This window comes from Lepus europaeus, chromosome 2 (assembly GCF_033115175.1).
Source record: "Lepus europaeus isolate LE1 chromosome 2, mLepTim1.pri, whole genome shotgun sequence".
In the NCBI taxonomy this organism is placed as follows: Eukaryota; Metazoa; Chordata; class Mammalia; order Lagomorpha; family Leporidae; genus Lepus; species Lepus europaeus.
In genome coordinates, this window is record NC_084828.1 from 78,581,087 (window position 1) to 78,607,866 (window position 26,780).

At 41.5% G+C, this 26,780-nt stretch overlaps 1 protein-coding gene across 3 annotated transcripts in view; it reads right to left on the bottom strand.

Moving 5' to 3' along the window:
• Positions 1 to 1,136: 1,136 nt before the first annotated feature.
• Positions 1,137 to 26,780, bottom strand: part of MIX23 (mitochondrial matrix import factor 23) — a 29,103-nt gene continuing 3,459 nt past the window's right edge. For 2 of the 3 annotated variants that reach the window (XM_062208867.1, XM_062208868.1), the window contains exons 2-5: positions 14,179 to 14,304; positions 10,483 to 10,629; positions 5,526 to 5,585; positions 1,137 to 1,432 (exon numbers count right to left, since the gene is read on the bottom strand). In XM_062208867.1, the coding sequence (XP_062064851.1) occupies positions 1,382 to 1,432; positions 5,526 to 5,585; positions 10,483 to 10,629; positions 14,179 to 14,304 (384 nt within the window). In that variant the 3' untranslated portion in view covers positions 1,137 to 1,381. Of the gene's footprint in view, positions 1,433 to 5,525; positions 5,586 to 10,482; positions 10,630 to 14,178; positions 14,305 to 14,698; positions 14,721 to 26,780 lie in introns of those variants that run through there. The other variant, XM_062208874.1, reaches the window with a different exon arrangement.

Consider the following 26,780-nt stretch of genomic DNA (forward strand, 5'->3'; position numbering starts at 1 on the left):
CAAGTAGTCGAGTCCATCACCCAGGAGGGAATCCTGGACTGAGTTCCTGGCTCCCACCGTAGGCCTGGCTCAGATTCGGCTGCTGTGGGAATTTCGGAAGTGAATAAGAGGATGGGAGCTCTCTTTTTTGTAATAAAATAAAATTACAAACTTAACAAAGAAATGTGGGTAGATTCCAAGAGCAGTGGCACCTGACAATCAGAAAGCAAATGGGGACCTCAGTCCTAGAATGACAGGATCTAATTTCTGCCAACAAATTCTGACCTGATCCTTTAAGAAGACAACAAATGAGAGCCCAGCTTGGCTCTCAGCTTTTCAGCTTTCGGAGACCCTAAGCGAGAACCCAGTCCAGGGAAGCCTGCCCAGGCTTCTGACCTATAGAACTGTGGGATACCAACCAGCTACATGTGTGGACATTTGTTAAGCAGCAACAGAAAACTACTATAATCATCCCATACTAGAAAATGTTTTTCTGCAATGACCAAACCTGTAAACTGTAGCAGATTTTTAAGTAACTCACTTGTCAAATCAAAGGTACCAACTCATTTCCCATCATGTAAGCCCACTCCTGCATTTCCCTTTTCTGGAGTTTTACTGTTTTCCCCTTCAGTGTCCATGGAACTACTGCCCAGGAAAAAGAACTCCACCCAAAATTAGTTTCTACATCTGAAAACAAGATAAACGGAAGTTACTAGGAGAAAGTTGCTTTGGATAGTGTCCAGCTCCTAACACTGGTATCTGAAATAAACCCAGGGGGTGGATTTTTAGCCTAGTAGTTGCACACTGGTGTCCTATATTAGAGTACCTCAGCTCAACCTCCAGCTCCAGCTCCTGATAATGCAGAACCTGGGACACAGCTGGTGATGGTTCCAATAATTGGGTTCCTCTCAACCACATGTGAGACCTTGGTTGTATTTCTGGCTCCTGGCCTTGGCCATACTCATTGTGGGAATTAAAAAAAAATAAATGTGTGACTGCACAAAGATAAAGGGATAAATGTGGCAATACCCACAAGGTTGACATCCACATCAATAAATTTGTAAAACTAAAAAAGGTAGACTGCAAATAAAAGTGAAATTATGTGCAACCTCTCTCATTAGACTCAAGTTGGAAAACAAATGAATATGTACACTGAATCAGAAAATTATTTTAATAGTTACAAAACATCTCTTTTTACAGAATTGGTATAAAATAGCAGTTGATTTCTCCATAATTATCAGAATTATTTATACTTGAGGTCTTGGCTTAGTGGGGCTGAAATCAACACAAGGTCTTGGACTGCTGGCTCAGAAATCATCCTAGGAAGCCTGCCCGTTGATGCCTGTCATGTTTAGCTCTCGTGAGATGACTCGGTCCTTAAAAAAAATTCATCTTTCTTTCTTCATTCATTCTTTGGAGGCTTGAAGTGAATTCGGCAGCGTTCATTAAACACCTAAGATATTTAAACAGAAATAAATGTTGCTGAGTCATCCGGTGTAAGTCAGGTCTGGAACTAAATTCAGTCTGCCATACTCCAGGAGGAGAGCACCATTTTCATCCCACATCAAGAGAAGTAGGAAACTGACTTACAAGGTGTAAAGCACACAAAAGGCCTAGGTATTTACTCACAGGGCAATGAAGATTTTTCTAAAACTGAAAATAGTCAAAGGAAAATCAAGAACCAGCTAATTTTGTAACAAACATTTCAGATTTACTTTCTGGACATATGTGGGACAATCAGATAACACTATCAAGTAATTTTAAGATAAACCATTTTTCTCTTTTTTAAAAACAGACTTTGTTACTTAGATATTAGTTGTACTTCTCTAATTGTATGCTAGATTTTTCTCACAAGTAGGTATCCTTGCCAGGTAAACCAATCTTTTGTTAAATTGTATAAATCCATATTTCTTGTTGTTTACCTTGTTTCCCAAAAATCTAAACAAATAACATATCATAAATGTTATTTATTTTCAAAATGGAACTGTAAAAAAATTTTGATATAACTATTCAATGGAATATAATGCAAACTTATTAAAAAAATAAGGAAGTTCTTTATGTTCAGATTTGAAAAGATCTCCAAGATAAATTAAGGGGAAAAAAATGAAGTGTGGCTAGGATTTTCCTATTTGTGTAACAAAGAAGGAAAAACACACACTTAAAATTAGAAAGGCAAATAGCTGAGAGCCTGGACCACCCTCTCAGAGGGAAAGGAAAGAAAAAAAGGAAGTAGTTGAAATAGAGGGCTGAGAGAATTGTTACTGTATATCTTTTTTTTTTTAAAGGAATTATTTTATTTATTTATTTGAAAGGCAGAGTGACAGAGAGAGAAAGAGATTTTCCATCTGCTGGTTCTTTCTCCAAATGGCAGCAATTGCTGGGGCTAGGCCAAGCTCAAGCCAGGAACCCAGAACTCCACCCAGCTCTCCACATGTATGGGATAGAGGTCCAAATACTTAGGCCATCTTTTGCCACGTTCCCAGGCCCATTAGCAGGGAGCTGGATAGGAATTAGAGTAGCAGAGACTCAGAGCGGAGCTCTGAAATGGGATGCTGGTGTAGCAGGTGGCTGCTTAATTCACTGTGCCACATGTCTGGCATCTATATTTAATACTTAAATGTCCAATGTAAGAAATCTGGGGGAGAGGGAAGCATTGTGGCTAAGCAGGTTAAGCTCCCACCTGTGCTGCTGACATCCCAGCTATTCCATTTCTGATCCAGCTCTTTGCCAATGGATGCAAATCTCCCTCTCTCTCTAATTCTGCCTTTCCAATGAATAATCTTTCTTAAAAAGATTAAGAATAAATAAATAGAGGCTGGCGCTGTGGCACAGTGGGCTAAGCCTCTGCCTGCAGCACCGGCATTCCATATGGGCGCCAGTTCATGTCTCAGCTACTCCACTTCTGATCCAGCTCTCTGTTATGGCCTGGGAAAGCAGTCGAAGATGGACCAAGCGCTTGGGCTCCTGCATCTGTGTGGGAGACTGGGAAGAAGCTCCTGGCTTTGGATTGGCCCAGCTCTGCTGTTCCAGCCACCTGGGGAGTCTTTCTCTCTGTCTTTCCCTCCCTCTGTCTGTAATTCTACCTCTCAAATAAATAAAATTTTAAAAAATAAATGAAAAATAAAAAGTTCTAGGGGTGGGAGTTGTAACATAGTAAATTAAGGCACTACATGGGATTCCCACATCCCCTGTTAGAGGGCTTGGTTTGAGTACAGGCTACTCTGTGCTTCTGATGCAGCTTCTTGCTAATGCATCTGGGAGGTATCAGATGGTGGCAAAAAATACTTTGTTGGGTTCCTGCCACCCACATATGGGAGACCTGGATAGAGGTTCTTGGTCTTGGCCTGGTCCAGCTCAGGCTGTTGTGGGTATTTGGAGAATGAACCAGTGGATAGACAATCTGTCTCTCCTTCTCTGTCACTCTGCCCTTCAAATAATTAAACAATGTTTTATTTAAAAAACTTAACATATAAAAGAATTTCTCAAAATTTACTCTCATGCCTCATTGATGTAAGAAGAAACAGTTTTTGAAGCTTTAAAAAAAAAAAACCTCTTAGTTTTAGGGGCCGTTGTGGTGGCATAGCGGTAAAGCTGCCGCTGCAGTGCTGGCATCCCATATGGGTGCCGGTTCAAGACCCGGCTGCTCCACTTCCAATCCAGCTCTCTGCTACGGCCTGGGAAAGCAGTGGAAGATGGCCCAAGTCCTTGGGCCCCTGCACCTGCATGGGAGACCTGGAAGAAGCCCCTGGCTCCCGGCTTCGGATTGGTGTAGCTCCGGCTGTTGCAGCCAACTGGGAAGTGAACCAGTAGATGGAAGACCTCTCTCTCTCTGCCTCTCCTTTTCTCTGTGTAACTCTTTCAAATAAATAAATAAAAACCTGTTGGATGCTGCTGATTATCTGAAAAACTCTTAGCCACTTTCATCATATAATTCATTTCACTTCAGTTTCTAGCTCTGCCATTTCCCTGAAATTCACTATGCTCAGACCAGATGAGGCTTCAAGTTAGTGGCCCACACACACTGGCTGGGATGATATAAATGACTTGGTTGAGTCTCTCAAAACCTGTTTTCTAAATGATTTCCTATAGTTACATATTTCTTTTTAAAATGTGTAGGAGCCTTACTTTCTATGAAATGGATAGAGTAGATTTTCTTTAAAACTAGTATTAAATTCAAACAATGCTTCACTCTTCCTACTATATTACATTTTAGGTATCTCACAAACCTCTGTACTAGGTTTTTCAAGCTAGATGCTCACTGTACCCCAACATTCCATTGCAAGAGTAAAGATGATTTCCCCAGAGAGTATAAATGGGCAAAAATTGCCAGAATCTTTCAAGTAGTGCACACCTTATCCTGTCAGTGCAATGGCCAGGAGTGGGAAATCTTGGAAAAAAGGATAGAATAAAGCAATGTGATAAAGCCAAGAAAATCAATTTTGTAACTTATTAATGGCTAAGTGGGTATATTCTAGTTTTTTGAATTTCTTTTAATTTTTTAAAATTCTTTTTTTTTTTTTTTATTTTGACAGGCAGAGTTAGAGAGAGAGAGAGAGAGAGAGAGAGGTCTTCCTTTTGCCGTTGGATCACCCCCCAAGTGGCCGCTATGGCTGGTGTGTTGCAGCTGGCGCGCTGCGCCGATCCGAAGCCAGGAGCCAGGTGCTTCCTCCTGGTCTCCCATGCGGGTGCAGGGCCCAGGCACTTGGGCCATTCTCCACTGCCTTCCCGGGCCACAGCAGAGAGCTGGACTGGAAAAGGAGCAACCGGGACAGATTCCGGTGCCCCGACCGGGACTAGAACCCGGTGTGCCGGCGCCGCAGGCAGAGGATTAGCCTAGTGAGCCGCAGCCCCAGCCTTGAATTTCTCTTAAAACCACAACGTTTAATATCATTCCACTAGTTAATTTCAAAGGTTAAAACAGAATTTTCAATTATTCTTTTAGATTTAGTAAAGTTTCAGTGGTGGGGGGATAAACAGATGCACTTTTTTAGGAAACTCTCAAGTCAGCTTTGTGTGTTTTTCTGACTGTACATGTCAAGTCCTGCATCTCCCCTCTCGTTCCCACTCAGTGCCATCAGGTGGTAATAGGCGCATGTGAATCTATGAGCCCTATCACCACACAAAGCTACATAACACAAAGTTTCAGGACCAGATGATAGAGGACAAGCAATTGTAAGGGAGAACTGATGACCTGAAAATTTATGGCAAGCAACTGAGTTAAAAAAAGGCTACTTTTAACAAATAACCTCTCTGAAGGTTCTGAATTGACTAGAGTCATAATTCTAAATATCAAATATGCCCAAATTAGTATTAGGAGACATATGAAATGTCTACAATTCTGTTACCATGGCAGATCACAGAATCCTATCACACACCCAAAAAGTTAATTCTTTAAGATAGCTCTATTTAGATTCTAACAGTACCTTACCATCAAAACAAAAACAAAAACCAGCAAAAACCCACAGTTCTTGAAAACTGCGATTCAAGGCATTCCTTACTCCCCCTCCCTGTTCCCCTACTGCTATCTGAGAATTGGCATTTTATACCTTCCAGCTCCTGTCATTTACGACTTCTTCAACATTTAGTTCTGACTGCATCCATTTCAACTGCAAGAAAAAAAAAGGGAAGTTATGAAATTCAAAGAACTAAAACTCAACTCTACTTGTTTTCGTAACAAAAGCAGCTATTGCCCTTCTATTCTTTATCTGTCTATGGTAACTGTGGACTCTCCTTTGACATAACTCACTCTCCCCATATCCAATTAATTTTTCAACCTCATAGGAGAGTAGTTCTCAAACTTTGCTGCATATCATAAATCCTTCAGTGCCTCAAAAAAATAAATAAATAAATCCCACTACCCAGGCATTTCACAAAAGACAAATGACCAATAAACATATTTTTTGAAATGTTCAATGTCATTCATGTATAAAATGCAAACAAAATCGTATAACAAAATGAAACACAGAAAAAAAATCTGATAAAATTTATTATTATTGATGATATAGGAAAAGATATCATTAAACAAATTTTTAGTAGAATTATAAGTTGCTGTAATTTCTATGGAAGGTAATTTGGCAAGACTTACCAAGCATTTATATTATTAATATGTCTTTGAATACAAAATTCCAGTTCTAGAACTTGATCACACAATTCCAGATTTGGAAAGACAGCACAAAGGAATAGAAGGACAAGGAGGTGGCAATCTAACTGGATAGAAAGTTATAAAAAAAAGAATATAGAGGAAAACAGGGAGAGGGCAAAGGAAATACGTAAGTCCCAAGTAATTTAAAAAGGCATGAGTATCCTATCTTTCTTTGTAACTGCCAACCTAACCGCTCTACCAAAAAAGGAACCGATTCCACTGGTAGGTCCAAACAGCAGTACCCATAATACTCCTTTTGTTGTATCAAGTCAGACAGCCTTGAAAGAAAAGAAGGAAGAGAGCGTGGAAATATTCAGGAAAATTAGAGAAAAAAGCAGGAACTGCAGGTTGAGGCTGCCAAGAGGTTAAATCAGGATTTTTTTTTTTTTTTTTAGGCCAAAGTTAAGAGAGGGCAGATTTGGGAATAAGATGATAGAGAGCTAGATAAGACCTGGGCAACCGTGAGTCTCACACCTATGCCAGAGATCCTGACCCGTTAGGAGGATGGCTCAGGCAAAAGGTGTGAGAAACTTTCATGTAACACTAGTAAGAATTCAGTAATGATCTAATGGCTCCTGGTAAACTCCTCTTCTGGAGACAGATCCAGTGTGGAAGCACAGGCAGGCACATGTGGTGGAACTGTGGAAGGAGGGCAGACCTGCACCATCCTGTGCTGTGGAACAGGGACAAGTCTGAGGAAGCCCAGCAATGCAGACTCAGTTTCTGATTTTAATCAACCATAAAGACCAAAAGTCATTACAACTTCCCTACTCTGTCAAAGCCTGGCCAGGCTGCCACAGAAGCAGCAACTTCAGTTGAAGAACAGGGTGTGACTACATGCTACTAAGACAGTAGTCACCATAACCGCTCTCAAAAGTTTAAAGGAATGTCGCAGGGGAAGGGTTTATACCTATCCTATATGTTCCAGAGGGAAGATTAAGGAACAGTATTTACAAGTTATAAGGGTCAGATTTTCTCACACAACAACATCTTTGAACAATCACAACTGTTCAAAAAGAGAACGCACTGACATAGAAGAGAGTGAGTCCTTCCTTCCCAAAACCTTGCCTTAACTAGTGGTTAAGCAAAAGGCAGTGTTAAATAAAAATTACAGTAGGCCTGTTTGGGGCTCAGCTCCTACACTAGGCCCAAAGAGACCAGCCTAAATACCAAAATGGAGTCACTTATCACCAAACACGAACTATACTGTTAGCTGAGCTTCCTAGAAATCAGCAGAGATAACAACCAAATTTCCCAAACAGGCCAATTTCAATAATGCAGTTTCCTTTGTTTTAGTCCTTATAGAAAAAGTAACCTGATGTTAACCAGTTAGTTTTGTTGTTGCTGTTCTACCTCCCAAAGTTTATAAAAATACTCTCAGCTGTCGGCCCCAAAGGCATTTTTCCAACTGTCATCTGGCCTTACTGCTGGTGGTTCCTGGACCGTCGCCCCAGGACCTCAGCATCTGTAATGGCTCAATAAACCCCCGTCTTTCAGAGGTCCCTCAGTCTCAAGAATTTTCACAGACTACCAAGGAGAAGTTGTAGGGCAATTAACTAGAAAGATACAAAACTACCAAGGTAGCTGGGATTTATTTCTACCTTTGCAATCCACGTTTTTTCCTGTTCTAGAACACTGCAGACAACTTCCAGTATCAGGCCAGCAACAAACTTCACCTCTAACATGGTTGTTCTGGGGGCTCTGGGTCTTATATGGGTCAACTTCTTCCTAAGGCTCAACTGGGTGACAGCAGTTACACAGTTCCAGCAAGGCAGGAACTAATGAAGGATTCAGGTAAAGAACTGGGATTTTTAGAGTGGCATCTCTGTACATAAATAAAACGAACTCACTGAAGTAATCAGAATTTGACTATTAGTCACAATCTGATGTAAAGAAACTGAGTCCAGAGTTGGAAAACTGGATTAAAGACTCAGTTCTACCACTTACTAGCTTGTGACTTTAAGAATGTTAGTTGGCTTCACTGAGTCTGTTTCTGGTATACAAAACACATCTGTAAGTGTGGTAGAGGCTTCCCCAGGGTCAGACAGAGAAAAAGAAAATTACCCTGGAAATGAAACATGTTCATTAACTGCTTGCCTAAGAATGCTTCAACTGTAGCTATTAGCTGCTAGTATGTAATCATTTCAAGTTCTGTTTGCTAGTACAGAGCAATGGCATTAATCCTTGCCAGAAGTACAGCTCATTATGTGTGTGGGGAAAAAACATCATCAGTATTATGTATACATTTGCAGAACTGTATCAATTCCTGTGGCTGCTATTAGAATATCCAATCCAATGTACCTATGTAGCCATATAAGGGAGACAAAGAAGCTAAAACTATATATATATAAGGAAATACCCCTCTTTGTTCAGGGCTCAGTCTTTTTGAGTCTTATGCTGGCATAAAAATTTAAGGCAGCTTCCTGGCCTTGGTGTCTTGTCTTTGTTCACGAATCCCGCTACACAAGAGCTCCCGTTTCTGATTCCATAACCTTCACAGCAAACTCGGGGAAAAAAAAAAAAAAGCAAACCCATGTTTCCTTGCTTGCTTACATACTACTCATGGTACCCTGTATCACTGCATATTATCGGGTGAGAAAGCAAGCCAGACGTCACTCAGCAAGTGACAGTTTCCTCAACCCCATCTTGCAGGTGATTTTTTTTCTGGCCTTAGAGCAAAAGGGCAGATCTGAGGGCTGCCTGAGCAAACCGTGACACAATCACTCCCAAACACCAAGTGGTTTAGAGTTTTGAACTTTGCTCTCCACTAACAGGAGTTACTCTTGTCTCTGTTTGACTTACTTTTTCACCTTAATTGCAAATAGTGATTTTTCAGTTTCTTATTTAACTGCCCTGCCCCAAGTTGCCTTTGTCAACACCTTCAAGAGTCTGTTGAAATACAAAATTCAAGGTTACCCACACTTAATCAGTTTTACATAAATCATGTGTAGGCCGCCTGCCTGAAGACTGAGGGTTGGGTAGAGGAAATTTTCAGCATGATTTCTATGAGGAGTCACCACTGCCTGAAGAATGAATGGCTAAGGAATACAGACCGGAAGCAGCGATAACAGAGGCTGAGTCCTGTTCCCCAGTGAGACACACCCACTGGGGGCACTGATGAAGACAGTGTAGCAGCCCGGCCTACTCACCTGTGTGCAGCAACAAGGAACAGAGCTACTCTTTTCTCCCAGAGTCTCAGAGAGACAACAAGGTCCCCTTTTCAAAGTCTGGCAGCAGCTTGTAAATAAAGGGCAAACTTCACAAGTGTTCATTTGAAAGCATGATTCTATCCCACACTGGATTCAGTCACCTGCTGTACCATCTTAAAATAGGAACTTGATTCTGATAATTTTTCACTGGCATGGGAGAAAAAGGACCCTGTTCCTAGGAATAATCAACCTATTTAATGATAAAGGGGTATAATGTGTTCAACACACTCTCAGAACAAAAAATGTTTATGCATGGAGGTGTGTGGGAAAGAGAAGGAGGAAGGTGGGGGAGGATGAAGGGAAGGAGGGAGGGGAAGAGAAGAAACTGTCCATCAGGCCAGGCACCAGGTAAGGAGCAAGGGACAGAGGTAAAGGCTACATGGGGGTTCCTTGTACTGCTCTTGCAACTTTACAGTAAGTTTGAAATTACACACAAAAAAACATCACAAGAGCTGAAACAGTTTTGCCATGTCAGAACCCTACCCTCATTACAGCTGACTTGGGAAAATAAGGCTTCCTCTGACACATCTGCCCTTTTGTAAAAGTGAAAACATGGCATGAAGGGGAGATGAAGTGGAAAAAGGCGTGTCCAGAAAAAGCCAAAGGCCACAGCAACTTCTACACAGTAGGGAAATAAATTATGAGGCACTAGTACATCTGATTATTTTAAAATAGTACCATGGTTTTTACTGTTGAAGAGGATAATATTGTTGAAGAAGTCAAACAACCTGTATTACATTTCAGCAGATTTCTACAGAATGAAACCAGAAGTAAATATTTTCAAATTGTAACTGTATTGAGATGTTTCTTCTGAAGTAAAGCCTCAAAACGTAGATACAGGCATGATTTCCCTAGAATTTCTAATGTGATGCTGGTCTGCACCGATCCTTTGACAGTGGGGAACAAATAAGGGAATAGAAATAAAATGATTATAGCTTATTTTTAGCTAAAGCTGCTAAACTCTGCTTATGAAATGTGTAGTAATTTACCAATTAAGCTCTAAATGTAGTAAAACAAAGCTCACTAAAAATGAAGCACTCATCCACCGGTCATTTTCTAAAAAGTAAAACCATGTCTTGATTCTAAGTTTTGCATATTAAAAATGCCTTCATTTGGAAAAACTCTGAGAAGTGTAAATTCTATTCAACTTACCTTTGTCTGTTCTTTTCTAAGTTGCTTTAATAATGTTAAATCATCCAAATTCTTTTCTCTTTCTTCTCGGAGGTTTCTTACTACTTCTGAGGTCTGGGCTATACAATTTTTTATGACTCTGTCCCTACTGGCATGAGCTGCCATCAACTAGAAGAACAAAGGAAGGGGGGGGGGGGAATCACACCAATTTATTACATTTTAGTTTTAAAAAGTCCTTATTTGAGACTACAGAAATTTAATATTTCTTAAAATAATTTTTAAAAATTGCATCTATGGAGCAGATTGTGTTGAATGCACTAAATCACCTAAAACCACATAAAAGGAAGCACCTCTGAGGCTGGAGGTCTGAGGTCCAGTGGTCTCCCCCCTCCCTCGATGTGCTCCCAGCTTTTCCTGCTCTTCCCTTCCTGTGTTCTCAGCTGGGCTTTTCTTGTCAGTACCCAGTCCTTTACAGCCCTCTACTATTCCATCCATGGGTTCCTTTATCCTACATGCACCCTCACGCACTTCTGGGCCATTTATTCCTACTTTTCCTCTCTCTTTTTCTTTTCTTTTCTTTTTTTTGTCCCTTTATATTGTTTTGCAGTCTCATGCTGTCAGCAAGGGAAAGTTCTTATAAACTAAGTAATCTACAGAAAATCTTGGTAATAATAAAGACAAAGAATGTTACATTTACTTATGCAAAATCCCTTTCTGAAGATCTTAAAGTGGGGCCGGCACTGCAGCTTAGCTGGTAGAGCTGCTGTCTGCAGTGTCAGCATCCCATGTGGGCGCCAGTTCAGTCCTGGCTGCTCCACTTCCAATCCAGCTCTCTGCTGTGGTCTGGGAGGGCTTGGGCCCATGCACCTCTGTGAGAGACCCAGAGGAAGCTCCTGGCTCCTGGCTTCAGATCAGCACAGCTCTGGCCTTAGTGGCCATCTTGAGGGTGAACCTGCTGATGAAAGACCTCTCTCTGCCTCTGCCTCTCAAATAAATAAATAAATCTTAAAAAAAAATCTTATAAGTATTGATAAAGAAAGCATATATGAAGGATATATGTAAATAAACTATATGAAGCATAGATTAATGGATGCATTGTGTGTTTGCTGATTGTAAACAAGGACATCTGATGGAACGACTCTTTAATAACCACCATCTTAACATGAGAAATTGAATAGAACAGTTCTCATCTATTTTCTACTTTGATTCACAAGGAATAATAGTTATGACTCAAACATATTCCCATTACCATAGCCAAATTTTGATGACATCCAAAAAATTTGCATTGGTAAAGTGCTGTTTCAAGTCCATTGACTTTTATTGTTCAGTACTAATAGTCAACTACAATTAGAAAAATGTCATAGGGGCCGGCGCCGCGGCTCACTTGGTTAATCCTCCTCCTGCAGCGCCAGCACTCTGGGTTCTAGTCCTAGTTGGGGTGCCAGATTCTGTCCCGGTTGCTCCTCTTCCAGTCCAGCTCTCTGCTGTGGCCCGGGAAGGCAGTGGAGGATGGCCCAAGTGCTTGGGCCCTGCACCCACATGGGAGACCAGGAGGAAGCACCTGGCTCCTGGCTTCGGATCAGTGCAGCACGCTGGCTGCAGCGGCCATTTGGGGGGTGAACCAACGGTAAAGGAAGACCTTTCTCTCTGTCTCTCTCTCTCTCTCACTGTCTAACTCTGTCCAAAAAAAAAAAAAAAAAAAAAAAAAAAAGCTCAAAGTTCTGAAATGCAATGCCTGGCATCACTTAATAGAGCTGGATTTGAGAAGAACTTCTAAAAAAATAATAAAGAAAAGAAAAATGTCATAGGGTGAAGGGAATATGTTCTACTAGGGGGAATCTCATTATCTCATTCAAATTTTTTTATTAAGTATATTTTTGAGATTCAGAATTTTTAAAATTTCCTAATTTTACTGATCATCTCCCGTGAAAAAGTGCTACCATTACAGAACACAAAATTCCTTCATCAGCTATAGAAGGAAGTTGGGTCAGGAACAAACATAAATGAGGGTAACTATGAGCAATCTGGACAGTTCAGAATTCCACTATACTTTATATGATATTCATATTGCCTTCTAGGATACAGAGAGAAACGAAAATATGTACACAAATATAACCAAGACAGAAAGGTTCCATATTTAATATGCAAGGTTATACTGGTTCAACAAGGGGATAAGAAATAACAACAGCAGTAGCAAACATTTATTTGTAGAATACTATATGGTAACCATTTTATAATAAAAATCTTATATAGCAATCCTCTTACAAACCTATGATCTAGGTACTATTATCTTACTATTTTATAGTAAGGAAGTAGCAAAGGTAGGATTTAATCTATATCTGGAATTCATGCTGTTAATCACTACACTATAAACCTCTAGGTTTATAGGAAGATTGTAAAAGGAAACAAATAAGAGAACTGTCAAACAATCTCACAGTCAATCAGGAACTGAACATATCTCAGCTGTGAATCTCAGTTGTGAGATTCTACTCATTGAATTCCACAGCTTGCAAATTCTGAGCCACAAGACTTACCTGGTCTCTCAATAAAATAACATACTTTTATATAAGCGGAACAAATATACCAAGAGTTAATGCTCTGAATTTAATTGACATAAATAAGCTTATCCAAGACTAATTTTTTCCCCAGAGTTGAGAAATGTACTTTAGGTTTTCAGGACCTTCAAATGTAACCTTGTAGTAGAATTTAAAATAGCATGTGTCGGCCGGCGCCGTGGCTCAACAGGCTAATCCTCCGCCTTGCGGCGCCGGCACACCGGGTTCTAGTCCCGGTCGGGGCACCGATCCTGTCCCGGTTGCCCCTCTTCCAGGCCAGCTCTCTGCTGTGGCCAGGGAGTGCAGTGGAGGATGGCCCAAGTCCTTGGGCCCTGCACCCCATGGGAGACCAGGAGAAGCACCTGGCTCCTGCCATCGGATCAGCGCGGTGCGCCGGCCGCAGCGCGCTACCGCGGCGGCCATTAGAGGGTGAACCAACGGCAAAGGAAGACCTTTCTTCTCTGTCTCTCTCTCTCTCTCACTGTCCACTCTGCCTGTCAAAAATAAAAAAAAAAGAAAAAAAAATAGCATGTGTCATTTGAACTTTAGTTTCCAAGTTAATGAAAGGATATATGTAAATAAACTATAAAAATATTTAGCTGTACCATTCTGCTTTTGGAAATTAAAACAGAAACAAAGGGAGGCAATGGAAAAATATGTGCTTGGGAAACCAAAGCCTCAGGAAAGGGCAATTTATCTGAAGTTTTCCTTTTCTCCCAACTACCAGATACTTCTATTCCTTGCCCTAATAAGCGAGGGAACAAAGATGAGCATAAAAGTATGAAGGATTTTAATTCTTCTTTATATTATATTAGCTGTTCGCTTCTTAGGATTGAGCCATTCAAAATCCTGGTCTTATAACGGTTTTACTGTTTCACTTTAACCTTCATTCCTTTGTGCCCAAGGCCTCTTTAAAAGGCTGAATATGAAAAGACAAAAACCAACTGCTCCCATTCTGTGGAACTGTATCTTCACAGATTTGTACATAAAGATCACACATTGTGTTTAGTTTATAGAACCCAGATAAAACTGCTAAATATTCTCAGGAGTGAACAAAGAAACAGGAAGACGGTATTTTTTATTCACAATAATGTCATTAGATTTAGTTTGCCTGTAAAGAAAGGCATAAAAAAAGCATGAAAGACTCAAAAGAGTAACTTACAGACTCATAAAGTTGTTTACAGGTTTGGCTGGCATCAATTTTCCCTGCAAAGGAAGCTGTTGGAACCGTAGTGTTTAATTCATGTACTATTCTGTCATCAATTGTCCTCATCACCTTGAGTAATTCCTATATATATTTAAAATAAAAGAATATAACTTGAATGGAAAGTTAAGTGATTAAAAAGTATTTAAACAAATAATAAGGTCCTAGGGTATTTTACAACCATTTAAGTTAGGAGTAGGGAAACCAAGCCAAATATAGCACAGCCTTAAGAAACCATTTATTATGAGCACAGGTAGGCAATCCAATCGTAATTCTAACAGAGGACACCAACTCTGTCTCCTTGACTCAACTGTGAGTGTCCTAAGGGTTAAGATCTTCTTACACATGCTTAAAACCAATTAGCTGTATGGTGCTTAGCAAATATGCTCTTCCCATCCCTAGCACATATTCAAAAAGGGTTCTACTCAACTTGATGCCCACACATTCTCCACAACAATCCAGCACATTCCCGCTTTACCTATCATTGTGAAATGTGGTAACAAGTAGAAAACTTCTAGAAAGATATAAAGGAAACTATTAGTTAACTTGCAGATACTAATATATACCTTCTTAGGCTTTTAGTTTTTATTATAATTGTACATTATTTTGTGACAAAAATAAGTAAATCAAAACATGCTTTAGGGAATAAATAAAATCTTTTTATGGTTCTCTTATGTACAGAACAAGCAGGAATTAGTTTTACCTTTTTCACAGTAACCCTAGTGCCCATCTCCCAAGGATATTCCCCCTATCAAAAAGCCTCTGGCTCTCATAAAACCCAACCAAAATGGCAGGGAACTTACAAACACTGAGGGGTATTGTAGATCCTTCTCCCCACACTGTGATCAGGGCGCTTCTTTTCCACTTGTCACTAGAGAAAGGCTGCATATCAGCTAATCTGTCTTCAGTTATCACAGACTCTGGGAGAAGTTTCTAACAGCATTCTCTCTCTCTTTTTAAACTGTTTCTTAAACTTATAAGCATACCCCCAAAATATCACTGAAAATTCATCAAGCACACAAAATTAAATACTAGAAATATACTTATTTTTAAAAACATTTGTGACCAGCATTGTGCTAAGAGCAGGTTAAGCTACCACCTCTACACTCTACACTGAAGTGCCAGTTTGAGTCCCAGCTGCTCTGCTTCCAATCCAGCTTCCTGCTAACAGGCCTGGGAAAGCAGTGGAAGATGGGCTAACAGCTTGGAGCTCTGCCACCTAGATAGAGTTTCTGGCTCCTTGCTTTGGCCTGGCTTAGTTCTGGCCAAGGCTGTCATCTAGGAGTGAACTAACTAGTGGATGGAAGACTTTATTCTGTCTCACTCTGTCACTTTGCCTTTCAAATAAATAAATCTTTTTAAAAATTGAGTTATCATCCAATACTAATACTTTTTAAAAAAAGATTTATCCATTTATTTGAAAGACACAGCTACAGAGAGGGAGAGAGATCTTCCAACCACTGGTTCACTCCCGCAATGGCTGGAGCTGAGCCAATCTGAAGTCAGGAGCCAGGAGATTCCTTTAAGTCTACCACACGGATGCAGGGGCCCAAAGACTTGGGCCATTCTCCGCTGCTTTCCCAGACACATTAGTTAGGAGCTGGATCAGAAGTGGAGCAGGAGGGACTTGATCTGATGCTCATACGGGATGCCAGCACTGCAGGTGGTGGCTTAACCTGCTACGCCACAGTGCTGGCCCACATATTAATACTTCTTAAAGCAACTTTGCTGGATTCTTAATTTACCTAAACATGCCATCCTGCTACTTTCCTTTGCCAGACTGAAACCAACACTTTCAGTTCTTTACCCTTCAATTTGTTAAAACATTTAATAAAAATACTACCTTCATTTTAGAAAAATTAGAAATAATCATAGTTAATTATTAACATCTCTAGTTGTTTTTCTACATCCATGAATAGTTTTAAAGATTTATTTATTTATTTGAAAGGTTGAGTTAGAGAGAGAGAGAGGGAGAGAGAAAAGAGACAGACAGACAGACCTTTCATTTGCTTGTTCACTCCCCAAATGGCCACAAGGCTGGGGTTGGACCAGGTCAAAGCCAGGAGCCTGGAACTACATCTGGATCTCCCACATGGGTGGCAGGGACCTAAACACTCCGCAGCTTTCCCAGGCACATTAGGAGGGAGATGACTGGAAGTGGAGCAGTTGGCCCACAAACTGGTGTTCATATGCGATGCTGGTGTCACAAGCAGCAGCTCAATCCACTGCACCACAATGCCAGCCTGTCTGAATATTTTTATAAACTGATGTACTAACACTTTAAAGCCCTACTTTATGACAGATCATGAATGCTTTGAATATAGCTTTATTTTAATCTACTTTTTAAAAATTTATTTTTTATTTATTTATTTTTTTTTGACAGGCAGAGTGGACAGTGGGAGAGACAGAAAGGTCTTCCTTTTCCGATGGTTCGCCCCACAGTGGCCACTGCGGCTGGCGCACCGCACTGATCCGAAGCCAGGAGCCAGGTGCTTCTCCTGGTCTCCCATGCGGGTGCAGGGCCCAAGCATTTGGGCCATCCTCCACTGCCTTCCCGGGCCATAGCAGAGAGCTGGACTGGAAGAGGAGCAACTGGGACAGAATCCGGTGCCCCGACTGGGACTAGAACCTGGTGTGCCGGCGCCGCAGGCAGAGGATTAGCCTATTGAGCTGCGGCGCCAGCCATTTTAATCTACTTTTAAAAGATTTATTTATTTATTTTTTAAAATTTACTTGAAAGGCAGAGACAGGGGCTGGCAGGCTAAGTCTCCGCATGAGACAGCAGCATTGCATGAGTTTTGGTTCATGTCCTGGCTGCTTCTCTTCTGATCTAGCTCTCCCCTTAAGGCCTGGGAAAGCAGTGGAAGATTACCGAAGAGCTTGGGCCCCTGCACCTACATGGGAGACCCAGATGAAGCTCCTGGCTTCAGATCAGCCCAGCTCTGGCCGTTGTGGCCATCTGGGGAGTGAACTAGCAGATGCACGACCTTTCTCTCTGTCTCTCCCTCTGTCTGTAACTCATTCTCTCAAATAAATAAATCTCAAAATAAGAAAGAAAGAGAGAGGGAGAGAGGGAGAGGGAGGGAGGGAGGGAGGGAGGGAGGGAGGGAGGGAGGGAAAGAAAGAAAGAGAAAGAGAGAAGGAAAGAAAAAGAAAGAGGAAGGAAGAAGAAAGAAAGATAAAGAAAGGCAAAGGCATAGAGAAAGACAGATCTTCTATCCATAGTGCACTCCCTAAATGGCCCCAATGGCCAGGGATTGGCCAGGTAAGGTCAGAACCTGGAACTCCTTCTGGGTCTCCACATACGTTAGCAGGGGCCCAAGCACTTGAGTCATTATCCACTGATTTCTCAGGTTCACTAGCAGGGAGCTGAGTCAGAAACACAGCAGTTAGGAGTCGAACCAGCACTCCGATATGGGATGACAGCTTCATAAGCTGTGACTTAACCCACTGTACCACGTCAGCCCCTTGAATATACTTTATATTTGTTACAGGCATAGTTAGAGAGAGAGCTAGAGAGACAGAGAGACAGAGACAGAGAGAGGCTTCTATCTGCTGGGTCACTTCCCAAATGGCCACAACGGCCAAAGCTGAGCTGAGCCAATCAGAAGCCAGGAGCTTCTTCTGGGTCTCCCACATGGGTGCAGGGGCCCAGGCACTTGGGCCATCCTCCACCACTTTCCCAGGCACGTTAGCAGGAAGCTAGATTGGAAGTGGAGCAGCCAGAACTCAAACCAGTGCCCAAATGGGATGCCTGTGCTGCAGGCCAGGGCTTTAACCCACTGCACCATAGTGTCAGCCCCTGAATAAACTTTTAATGGCTGCATAAATATTTCACTCTGTGGAGGTACCACAATTTATTTGACTGCTTCCTCATTAACAACATTGAGGTTACTTTTAATTATAATAATTACTTAACTCATTCAATGTAAATTTGCAGTTTAGATTCTATTCCTATCATTCCATTAATTTTTAGTGAGTTTAATGGCCCTTTCCAGATCTTAATCCAGAAACAAAATAGGTTATAGAAGGCCCACAATTTAGAATAGGCAAATTGAAGATCCAAAACCAAGTTCATTATCTTACCTCTTCTTCCTACATCTATTTTTGTTGGCAGTGTTTCCCATAAACTGGAATTTTTAAGGGGTAATTTCAATATATTCATCACACATATGCTATATATAATGGAAGACATATAATGCTCATAAGTTGTAAATTCCACACAAATGGTAGTAGAACTCAGAAAGTCAGAAACAAATAAAAAAAAGTAGGTAAGCAGCAGACGGGAACCCACCTTGCCAACTTTACCTCCTCTAACATGCCCATGGCAGGAAAAGCCTCCTTTAAAATCCTTTTTCTAAACCTTCCCTTCCCTCTCTAAAGTGTACTGATTTTCTGAGGCCAAGGTTGACTTAGCACCTTTTGAATAGTTTTCCTCGGCTGTGAAAACCCTCAGAAGTTTTTTTTTCTCTAAATAATGCGGCAGTTAGAGTACCACTAAGTTTGCTTATTAATTAACTCACTTTTCATTAATATTTACAATGTCCAGTATGAGTCATGCCATTCTAAACAGCAGAGCTACAGTCGTGAATAAAACCAAAAAGATACTTGTTTCAAACAACAAAAGTCCTGAAGGTGGAGACAGCTCTGCCCTGGGAGGGCAGTGGAAGATGGCCTAAGTCCTTGGGCCCCTGCACCTGTGTGGGAGACCTGGCGGAGGCTCCTGGCTTCGGATCGGCACAGCTCCAGCTGTTGCGTCCAGTTGTGGAGTGAACCAGCGGATGGAAGACCTCTCTCCCTCCCTCTCTCTCTCTCTCTGCCTCTCCTCTCTGTGTAACTCTGACTTCAAATAAACAAATAAATCTTAAAAAAAAAAAAAAAAAAAAAGGCCGGCGCTGTGGCTTAACAGGCTAATCCACCTTGAGGCGCCGGCACACCGGGTTCTAGTCCTGGTTGGGGCGCCGGATTCTATCCCGGTTGCCCCTCTTCCAGGCCAGCTCTCTGCTATGGCCCGGGAAGGCAGTGGAGGATGGCCCAAGTCCTTGGGCCCTGCACCCTCATGGGAGACCAGGAGAGGCACCTGGCTCCTGGCTTCGGATCAGCGAGATGCGCCGGCTGCAGCGGCCATTGGGGGGTGAACCAACGGCAAAAAGGAAGACCTTTCTCTCTGTCTCTCTCTCTCACTATCCACTCTGCCTGTCAAAAAGAAAAGAAAAAAGAAAAAAAAAAAAGAAACCTTCTAAAAAAAAGAGTCACATTCCAACTCAGACTCTTTAATGATATTATAGGTTCCTGTTATTTATATATGATAGTGGTATTGTGTTAAAATTATAATCTTTAAATATACTTAGAAATATATGATGTTCGGTCTGTGATGTGTTTTAAATATTATGGCTAGAGTAGGATGTGCGGTAATAGGATACAGATGTATCCCAATTTGTGATGGCTTGATTTAAACTTTTGTACTTTACAATGGTGCCAAAGTAATACACATTGAGAAGAAACCATACTTTGGATTCTAATCTCTTCTAGTAGCTATATGTGGAACAACACTGTCTCGTGATGCTTGGCAGCTACTAGTCAGGTGATCATGAAAGTAAACCAACCTATACTCTACATTATATTATCTTGCTAAGCTACGATGTTCAGCAGCTTAAGTGTATTAGATGCTGGGGCTGGTACTGTGGCCTGGTGAGTAGAGCAGCTGCTTGCAGAGCCAGCATCCCATATGAGCACCGGTTTGAGTCCTGGCTGCTCCACTTCCGATCTAGCTCTCTGCTATGGCCTGGAAAAGCAGTGGAAGATGGCCCAAATCTTTGGGCCCCTGCATCTGTGTGGGAGATCCAGAAGAAGCTCCTGGCTCCTGGCTTCAGATTGGTGCAGCTCTGGCTGTTGTGGTGAATTGGGGAGTGAACCAGCAGATGGAAGACCTCTCTCTACCTCTCCTTTTCTCTCTGTGTAACTCTGACTTTCAAGTAAATAAATAAATCTAAAAAAACACATTTTCAATTTACAATGGGAGTGATTTTAAGTGATTGTATAGATGAAAACAAGTGTGGGAACTGATTGTTGGAGTTGAGGGATAGGTATGTACGGATTGGTGGTATTCTCTCTCCTGCATATAATTGAAATTTTCTAGAATAAAAGCATTTATAAAAAGGTTTATTTATTTAGTTGAAAGTCAGAGAGAGATCAATCTTCCATCTGCTGGTTTACTCCTCAGATGGCTACAATGGCGAGAGGTGGGAAAGGCCAAAGCCAAAAGCCAGGAACTCATCGGATGTCCCACGTGGATGCAAGGGCCCAAACATCTGGGCCACCTTCTGCTGCTTTCTCAGGTGCATTAGCAGAGAGCTGGATTGGAAGTGGAGCAGCTAGGACATAAAGCAATGCCCACATGGGATACCAGCATTTACCCACTATGTCCCAATGCCAGACCTAAGAGGGCTTTTTTTTTTTTTAAAGTTCTGTCTTGGATTTAAGTTTGAGTTGTCTATTAGATATCTAAGTAGAAAAGTTGAGTAGAGCCAGCGCCATGGCTCAACAGGCTAATCCTCCGCCTAGCGGCGCCAGCACACCAAGTTCTAGTCTCGGTCGGGGTGCCGGATTCTGTCCTGGTTGCCCCTCTTCCAGGCCAGCTCTCTGCTATCTGCTATGGCCCGGGAGTGCAGTGGAAGATGGCCCAAGTCCTTGGGCCCTGCACCCACATGGGAGACCAGGAGAAGCACCTGGCTCCTGGCTTCGGATCAGCGTGGTGTGCCTGCCGCAGCGCGCCGGCCACAGTGGCCATTGGAGGGTGAACCAACGGCAAAGGAAGACCTTTCTCTCTGTCTCTCTCTCTCTCTGTCTCACTGTCCACTCTGCCTGTCCAAAAAAAAAAAAAAAAAATTTGAGTAGAAAATTAAATATAAGTGTCTGACACCGATCAGGGCTAGAGTTATATTACAGAATTGATGTTATTTAAAGGGCAGAAATTAGTTTTTAGAGTTATGGAATAGAAATCACAGGTGACCTTGATGAGAATTATTTAAATCAAGTGTTTAATGGCCTAAGAAGTTTATGTAACTTAAGTACAGAAAGTAATAGAAAACATGATCTGTGGCCAGCGCTATGGTGTAGTAGGTTAAGTTTCCACCTACAGTGCCAGCATCCTATATGGGTGCCAGTTAAGAGTCCCAGCTGCTCCACTTCTGATCCAGCTCTCTACTAATGGCCTGGGAAAGCAGTGGAAGTTGGCCCAAATGCTTGGGTCCCTGTACCTGCATGGAAGACCCAGAAGAAGCTCCTGGCTTTGGATCAGCCCAGATCCAGCTATTGGGGTCACCTGGGGAGTGAACCAGCGGATAGAGGCTCTCTGTCTCTCTCCCTTTTTCTGTAACTCTGCCTCTCAAATAAATAAATAATCTTAAAACAACAAAAAACAAAACACGGTCTAAGATGAGGCCCACCATTACAGACCATGATACAGGATTTTAGTCTTTTCTGAGAGCCACAGGGAACCAATGAAGTTTTTTAAGTATGGTAGGGATTGTATGCTCAGATTTGTCTTCTGAGGTGATTGCTGAGGTTAAAGTGTGGAAAATGAACTGGACAGGAACAAGAGTAGATGTCAAGAGATCAGTTAGGGGGCCAGCACTGTGGCGCAGCTGGTTAACGCCCTGGCCTGAAGCGCCGGCATTCCATATGGGCACCAGTTCGAGTCCCGGCTCCTCCACTTCCTGTCCAGCTCTCTGCCATGGCCTGGGAAAGCAGTGGAGGATGGCCCAAGTCCTTGGGCCTCTGAACCCATGTGGGAAACCTGAAAGAAGCTCCTGGCTCTGGATCGGCACAGCTCGGGCCGTTGCGGCCAATTGGGGAGTGACTCAGCGGATGGAAGACCTATTTCTCTCTCTCTCTCTGCCTCTCCTCTCTCTGTGTAACTCTGACTTTCAAATAAATAAATCTTAAAAAAAAAAAAAAAAAGAGATCAGTTAGGAGACTGATGCAGCAATTCAGGTGAGAGGTTACACAGCCTGACATTTCAGAGTTTTTTTATTGACTGAACTTTAACCAGTTCTTAGTTTGAATACTGGCATATGTTAATCAGTATAGGCAAATTCCCCTCTGATACAGCAATAGGAATTTATCTGCATTAACTAGATAATCAATCAATTTTATAATCTTAGAAATGCGGATTATTAAATATAGCCATGCACTGCATAATGACATATTGGTCAACAATGGGCTGCATTTCACAAGGTGGTCCCATGAGACTATATTACTTAGTGACACTATAGCCATCTCAGTTTGCATAAACACAGTCTCTGCTTACACAATAGGGAAATCGCCTAATGGCGCACTTCTTAGGCTGCACCCTTAGTCATGCAGTGTATGACTCTATTTGATCCGGAGCTTGGCTTTCAATATAGCAGACATTGGTTATGTCAGGTTATTTTTTTTTCTTAATTATTCTTTATTTCTAAGGTTATTCAAATTAAAATACAACTTAACAGGGCTGGCATTCCATATCAGAGTGCTGGTTCAAGTTTCAGTCACACAGCTTCTGATCCAGCTTCCTGCTAATGCACCTGGGAAGGCAGCAAAAGATGGTTCAAGTGTCTCAGCCTCAGCTACCCATGTGGGAGGCCAGGATGGAGTTCCTAGCTCCTGGCTTCAGCCTGGGCCCAGCACTGGCTGTTTTAGCCATTTGGGGAAGTGAACTAGCAGATGAAAGATCTCTCTCTCTCTCTCTGTTCTCCTTTCAAATAAACAAACACATCCTCTATAAAAACTAAGTAAAAGTGAACAAAATTTAATTTCTACCAACACAGAAAATTTTATTAGATGGTGCTATATTCTAGAAAGCATGATGATAATTTGCTAAGGTAAGGTCATTGTTTAAGGATTGCCGAGAATTGCAAACTATTTTTAAATGTCACAGAAAAGATAAAGGATAAGGGTGAGGGGTAAGATGCAAGAAGGGATTTCTTTAAAATTAGAAAAGAAGAAGGAAAAGAACTACAAAATACTTTCCCAGGTTCATATTTCTTTGCAGTAGAAAAAGTGCCAGAGCTCTTAAGACATCTCCAAGAGGGTTAGGGGAAAGGCTGGGCAGCTTTCAGAGCAAATGAAGGTGAACACAGGCACAAAAGCACTCCTGCTGAACTGTGTGTATCATGCAGAAGGAATTACAGACTACCTGATTCCTAGACCCAAAGGCATCTTCTCTCACACACACACACACACACACAAATTCACCAAGAAAACAGAAGACACCCATAACAGATATTTTATACAATAAATTACTGCAACAGATGTCCACAGAGATAATATAAAAATACACACGGTTCACTGGTTCTCTGATGGCTACATCTTTGTGTAGGACCTGGAACTCTAATCAGTTTCCAGATGGGAAAAAGTAATTTTAGGCTAATTCTATAAAATGATTCAGGCACTTTTCTTAGAATGGAATTTTACGTCTAATCTCTAATTGCAGGGAGGAACTCTCATCCTCTTGGGAGGCAATTTAGATCCGGAAGGAGTGTCCATATTTGGTAGTGAGGTGGAGCAGAGAAAACCTTCCTTCACCCCTACAGTTATACCACAGTTTATTGCTAAGATTAATCCTCAGGTAAATGCTTATTTCTCTGGTTAATTTTTAGGAGAGACACGAGATGAGAAAGGGCTGTTACATGACTAAAACACACTCTTCTCTGAGGAATGACCTGCAGCTCCTTGAAGCTTCCTTCTCCCTTCTGCCTGAAGATACACAGAAGCAGATTGCATTCTTCTGCCCAACAAACCCTATCTTTACAGCAACATTCACACTGTGCTCTCCCCAGGCTGGACACAGACTTGCTCACAACCACCAGGGACCTAGACAGTCAGCACCCTCAGGGACAGGAACAATCAGCAGCTTTGTATGTTAAAAACAAACAAACAAAAACCCCTATCACTGATGCTAGAAAATTATCTATCCAGTCTGTATCTAATTATGTCTGAAAAGCAATTCTGTATAAACAAAGGAATAGTCTTAATAGAAATACTAAGATTTACACATCCTGGGAAGGAACACTTAGTTGATTTTGTATCAGATAGGGTTAGGAGGAAGGGATTTCAGAGTGGCAACAAGTGGAAAAAACACAAAAACAAAAAGCAGTATGATGTGTTCAGGAACAAACAGGTCCGAGTGGCTGGATGGTGAAGTTGAGGTGCACGCTGGAGTGGTGAGAGGTAGAGAGACTTACAAGCATGGTGGTAAGAAACAGGACTGGGGGAGGCACGCTGGGACCAGATTTTAAAGGTCATGTATGCCACTTTAAGTAGTTTGGGGTGAATTATCTGAGCCTAAAAATGGTTGAGATGCCAAAATTCAGAAAATATGAAGCCACAGTATTACAGAGACTAAACTGAAGGAGGGCTTGCATTAGAGAACAGAGTGAGTGAACACAGGGAGGCCTGCTGTAAAACTAATTACAAACGACAGGGCCTGAGCAAGGCCAGAGGCAGCAGTGCTGAATCTTCCTAAAGCATCTCTTGCATCATCTCAGCGCCTTTACTCAGAAATGACTAACCTCACACTTAGCATTCGAGGTCTCCCAAATTCCGGTTTTAATCCTTTATTTTATTTTATTTTATTTATTTATTTTTTGCTTACATACTATGGCCTCTACATAGAATTCCCCTGGTCCTGTCCACATAAGGCCCAATTCAATTACCATCTCTTAATGTATTTCTCTTTGAATTCTTACTGCTATGTTTTATACCCCTAACTTGGATTAAGTTTCTTACTTTATTTGCTGTCCACTGGGTTTCCAAGTACTTGATGGCTAGTAGACATCTGTCATGGACTGAACTATGTCCCCCCCAAAAAAAATTCAGGTTGAAGCCCTAACCCCTAACATGACTGTATCTGGAGATAAGGACTTTATGGAGGTTATAAAAGTTAACCAGAGGTCATAAGGGTGGCTACCTAATCTGGCAGAATTGGTTTCCTCTTGAGAGGAAGAGACACCAGGATCCCTTTCCCTCCTCACACAGAAACGACATCACATGAGAACACATGAGAATGTGGCTCTCTCACCAGAAATCAGCCCTGACAGTACCCTGATGACAGACTTCTAGCCTCTGGAACTGTGAAACAACAAATGTCTATTGTTTAAGCCACGTATGTGGCATTTTGTTAAGTCAGTCTTAGCAGACTGACAGAGTACCCAGTACACTCTTATTGAATGAAATTCTAGGAATTTTATTTTAACTATTGTTTTCTGGGTTTTATTTCATTTTGGGAATAAGATGTTTTTGTGGAGTGCTAAATTTTAATAATGGATAAATAATTACAAATTTAAAACACTTTAATTTAAATTTAAATTAAAAATTAAATTTAAATTAAAAATTTAAAACACTTTAAAAATAAACAGCTGTATGGAATTTAAAACAACAGAACAGTAGTTGGCAGTGAGGGGAAGGAGAATGGGGCAGAGATTCACTAGGAAGGGATGTGAGGAATCTTTGGAGGTGAAGGCATTATTCTGTATGTTGACAAAGGTTTGCTGACAGGTGTATGTAAATGTGAACTCATGGAATGATATACTTAAAGATGTGTATGCTTCACTGTATGTAAATATTACTCCCCACAAATAGTAAGCAAATATTGAACTCTAGTTAATGATGCTTGCTGACATGTTTAAAGGTAAAGTACACAAACATTTACAACTTCCTCTGAAATGCATCAAGAAAAAGGAAAAGTGGGTGCATGGATCAAGAGATGGACAGATGGATATGTAGAATCCAGATGATGGGTACATGAATGTTCACTGCAGAGTTCTTCAAACTTTTTGTAGTGTTCGAACATGTTTATAATACAATTCTGAAAAAAGTGTGCACCTCATCTTGAAAATAAAAAAATATTACTTCTTTTCTGTGCCCTAGTAGAGTGTAGTTCTTTCCACTTTTAAGATATTTACATATATCAGGGTTAACGCCCTGGCCTGAAGCACCTAATCCCAGCTGCTCCTCTTCCGATTTAGCTCTCTGCTATGGTCTGGGAATGCAGTAGAAGATGGCCCAAGTCCTTGGGCCTCAGTACCCACGTGAAAGACCTGGAAGAAGCTCCTGGCTCCTGGCTTTGGATTGGCACAGCTCCAGCCGCTGCGGCCATTTGGGGAGTAAACCAGTGGATGGAAGACCTCTCTCCCTGTCTCTCTCTGCCACTCCTCTGTGTAACTCTTTCAAATAAATAAATCTTTATAAAAAAAAGATATTTACATACAAAATGTAATGATTTAATAGTTTTAAAACATATAAGCTTTGGGGCCGCATTCTGGCATCAGAGCATTTAGCTCTAGATCACTGGTGTTTGAAGATAAAGAGGGACAGTTTTTTCTCCAATGCTACAACATCCCTAATTGTTAGAAAGGTAACAGAGCATCCCATATGGGTGCCAGTCGAGACCTGGCTGCTCCACTTCCGATCTGGCTCTCTGCTATGGTCTGGGAAAGCAGTAGAAGATGGTCCAAGTCCTTGGGACCCTGTACCCACGTGGGAGACCCAGAAGAAGCTCCTGGCTTCGGATCAGTGTA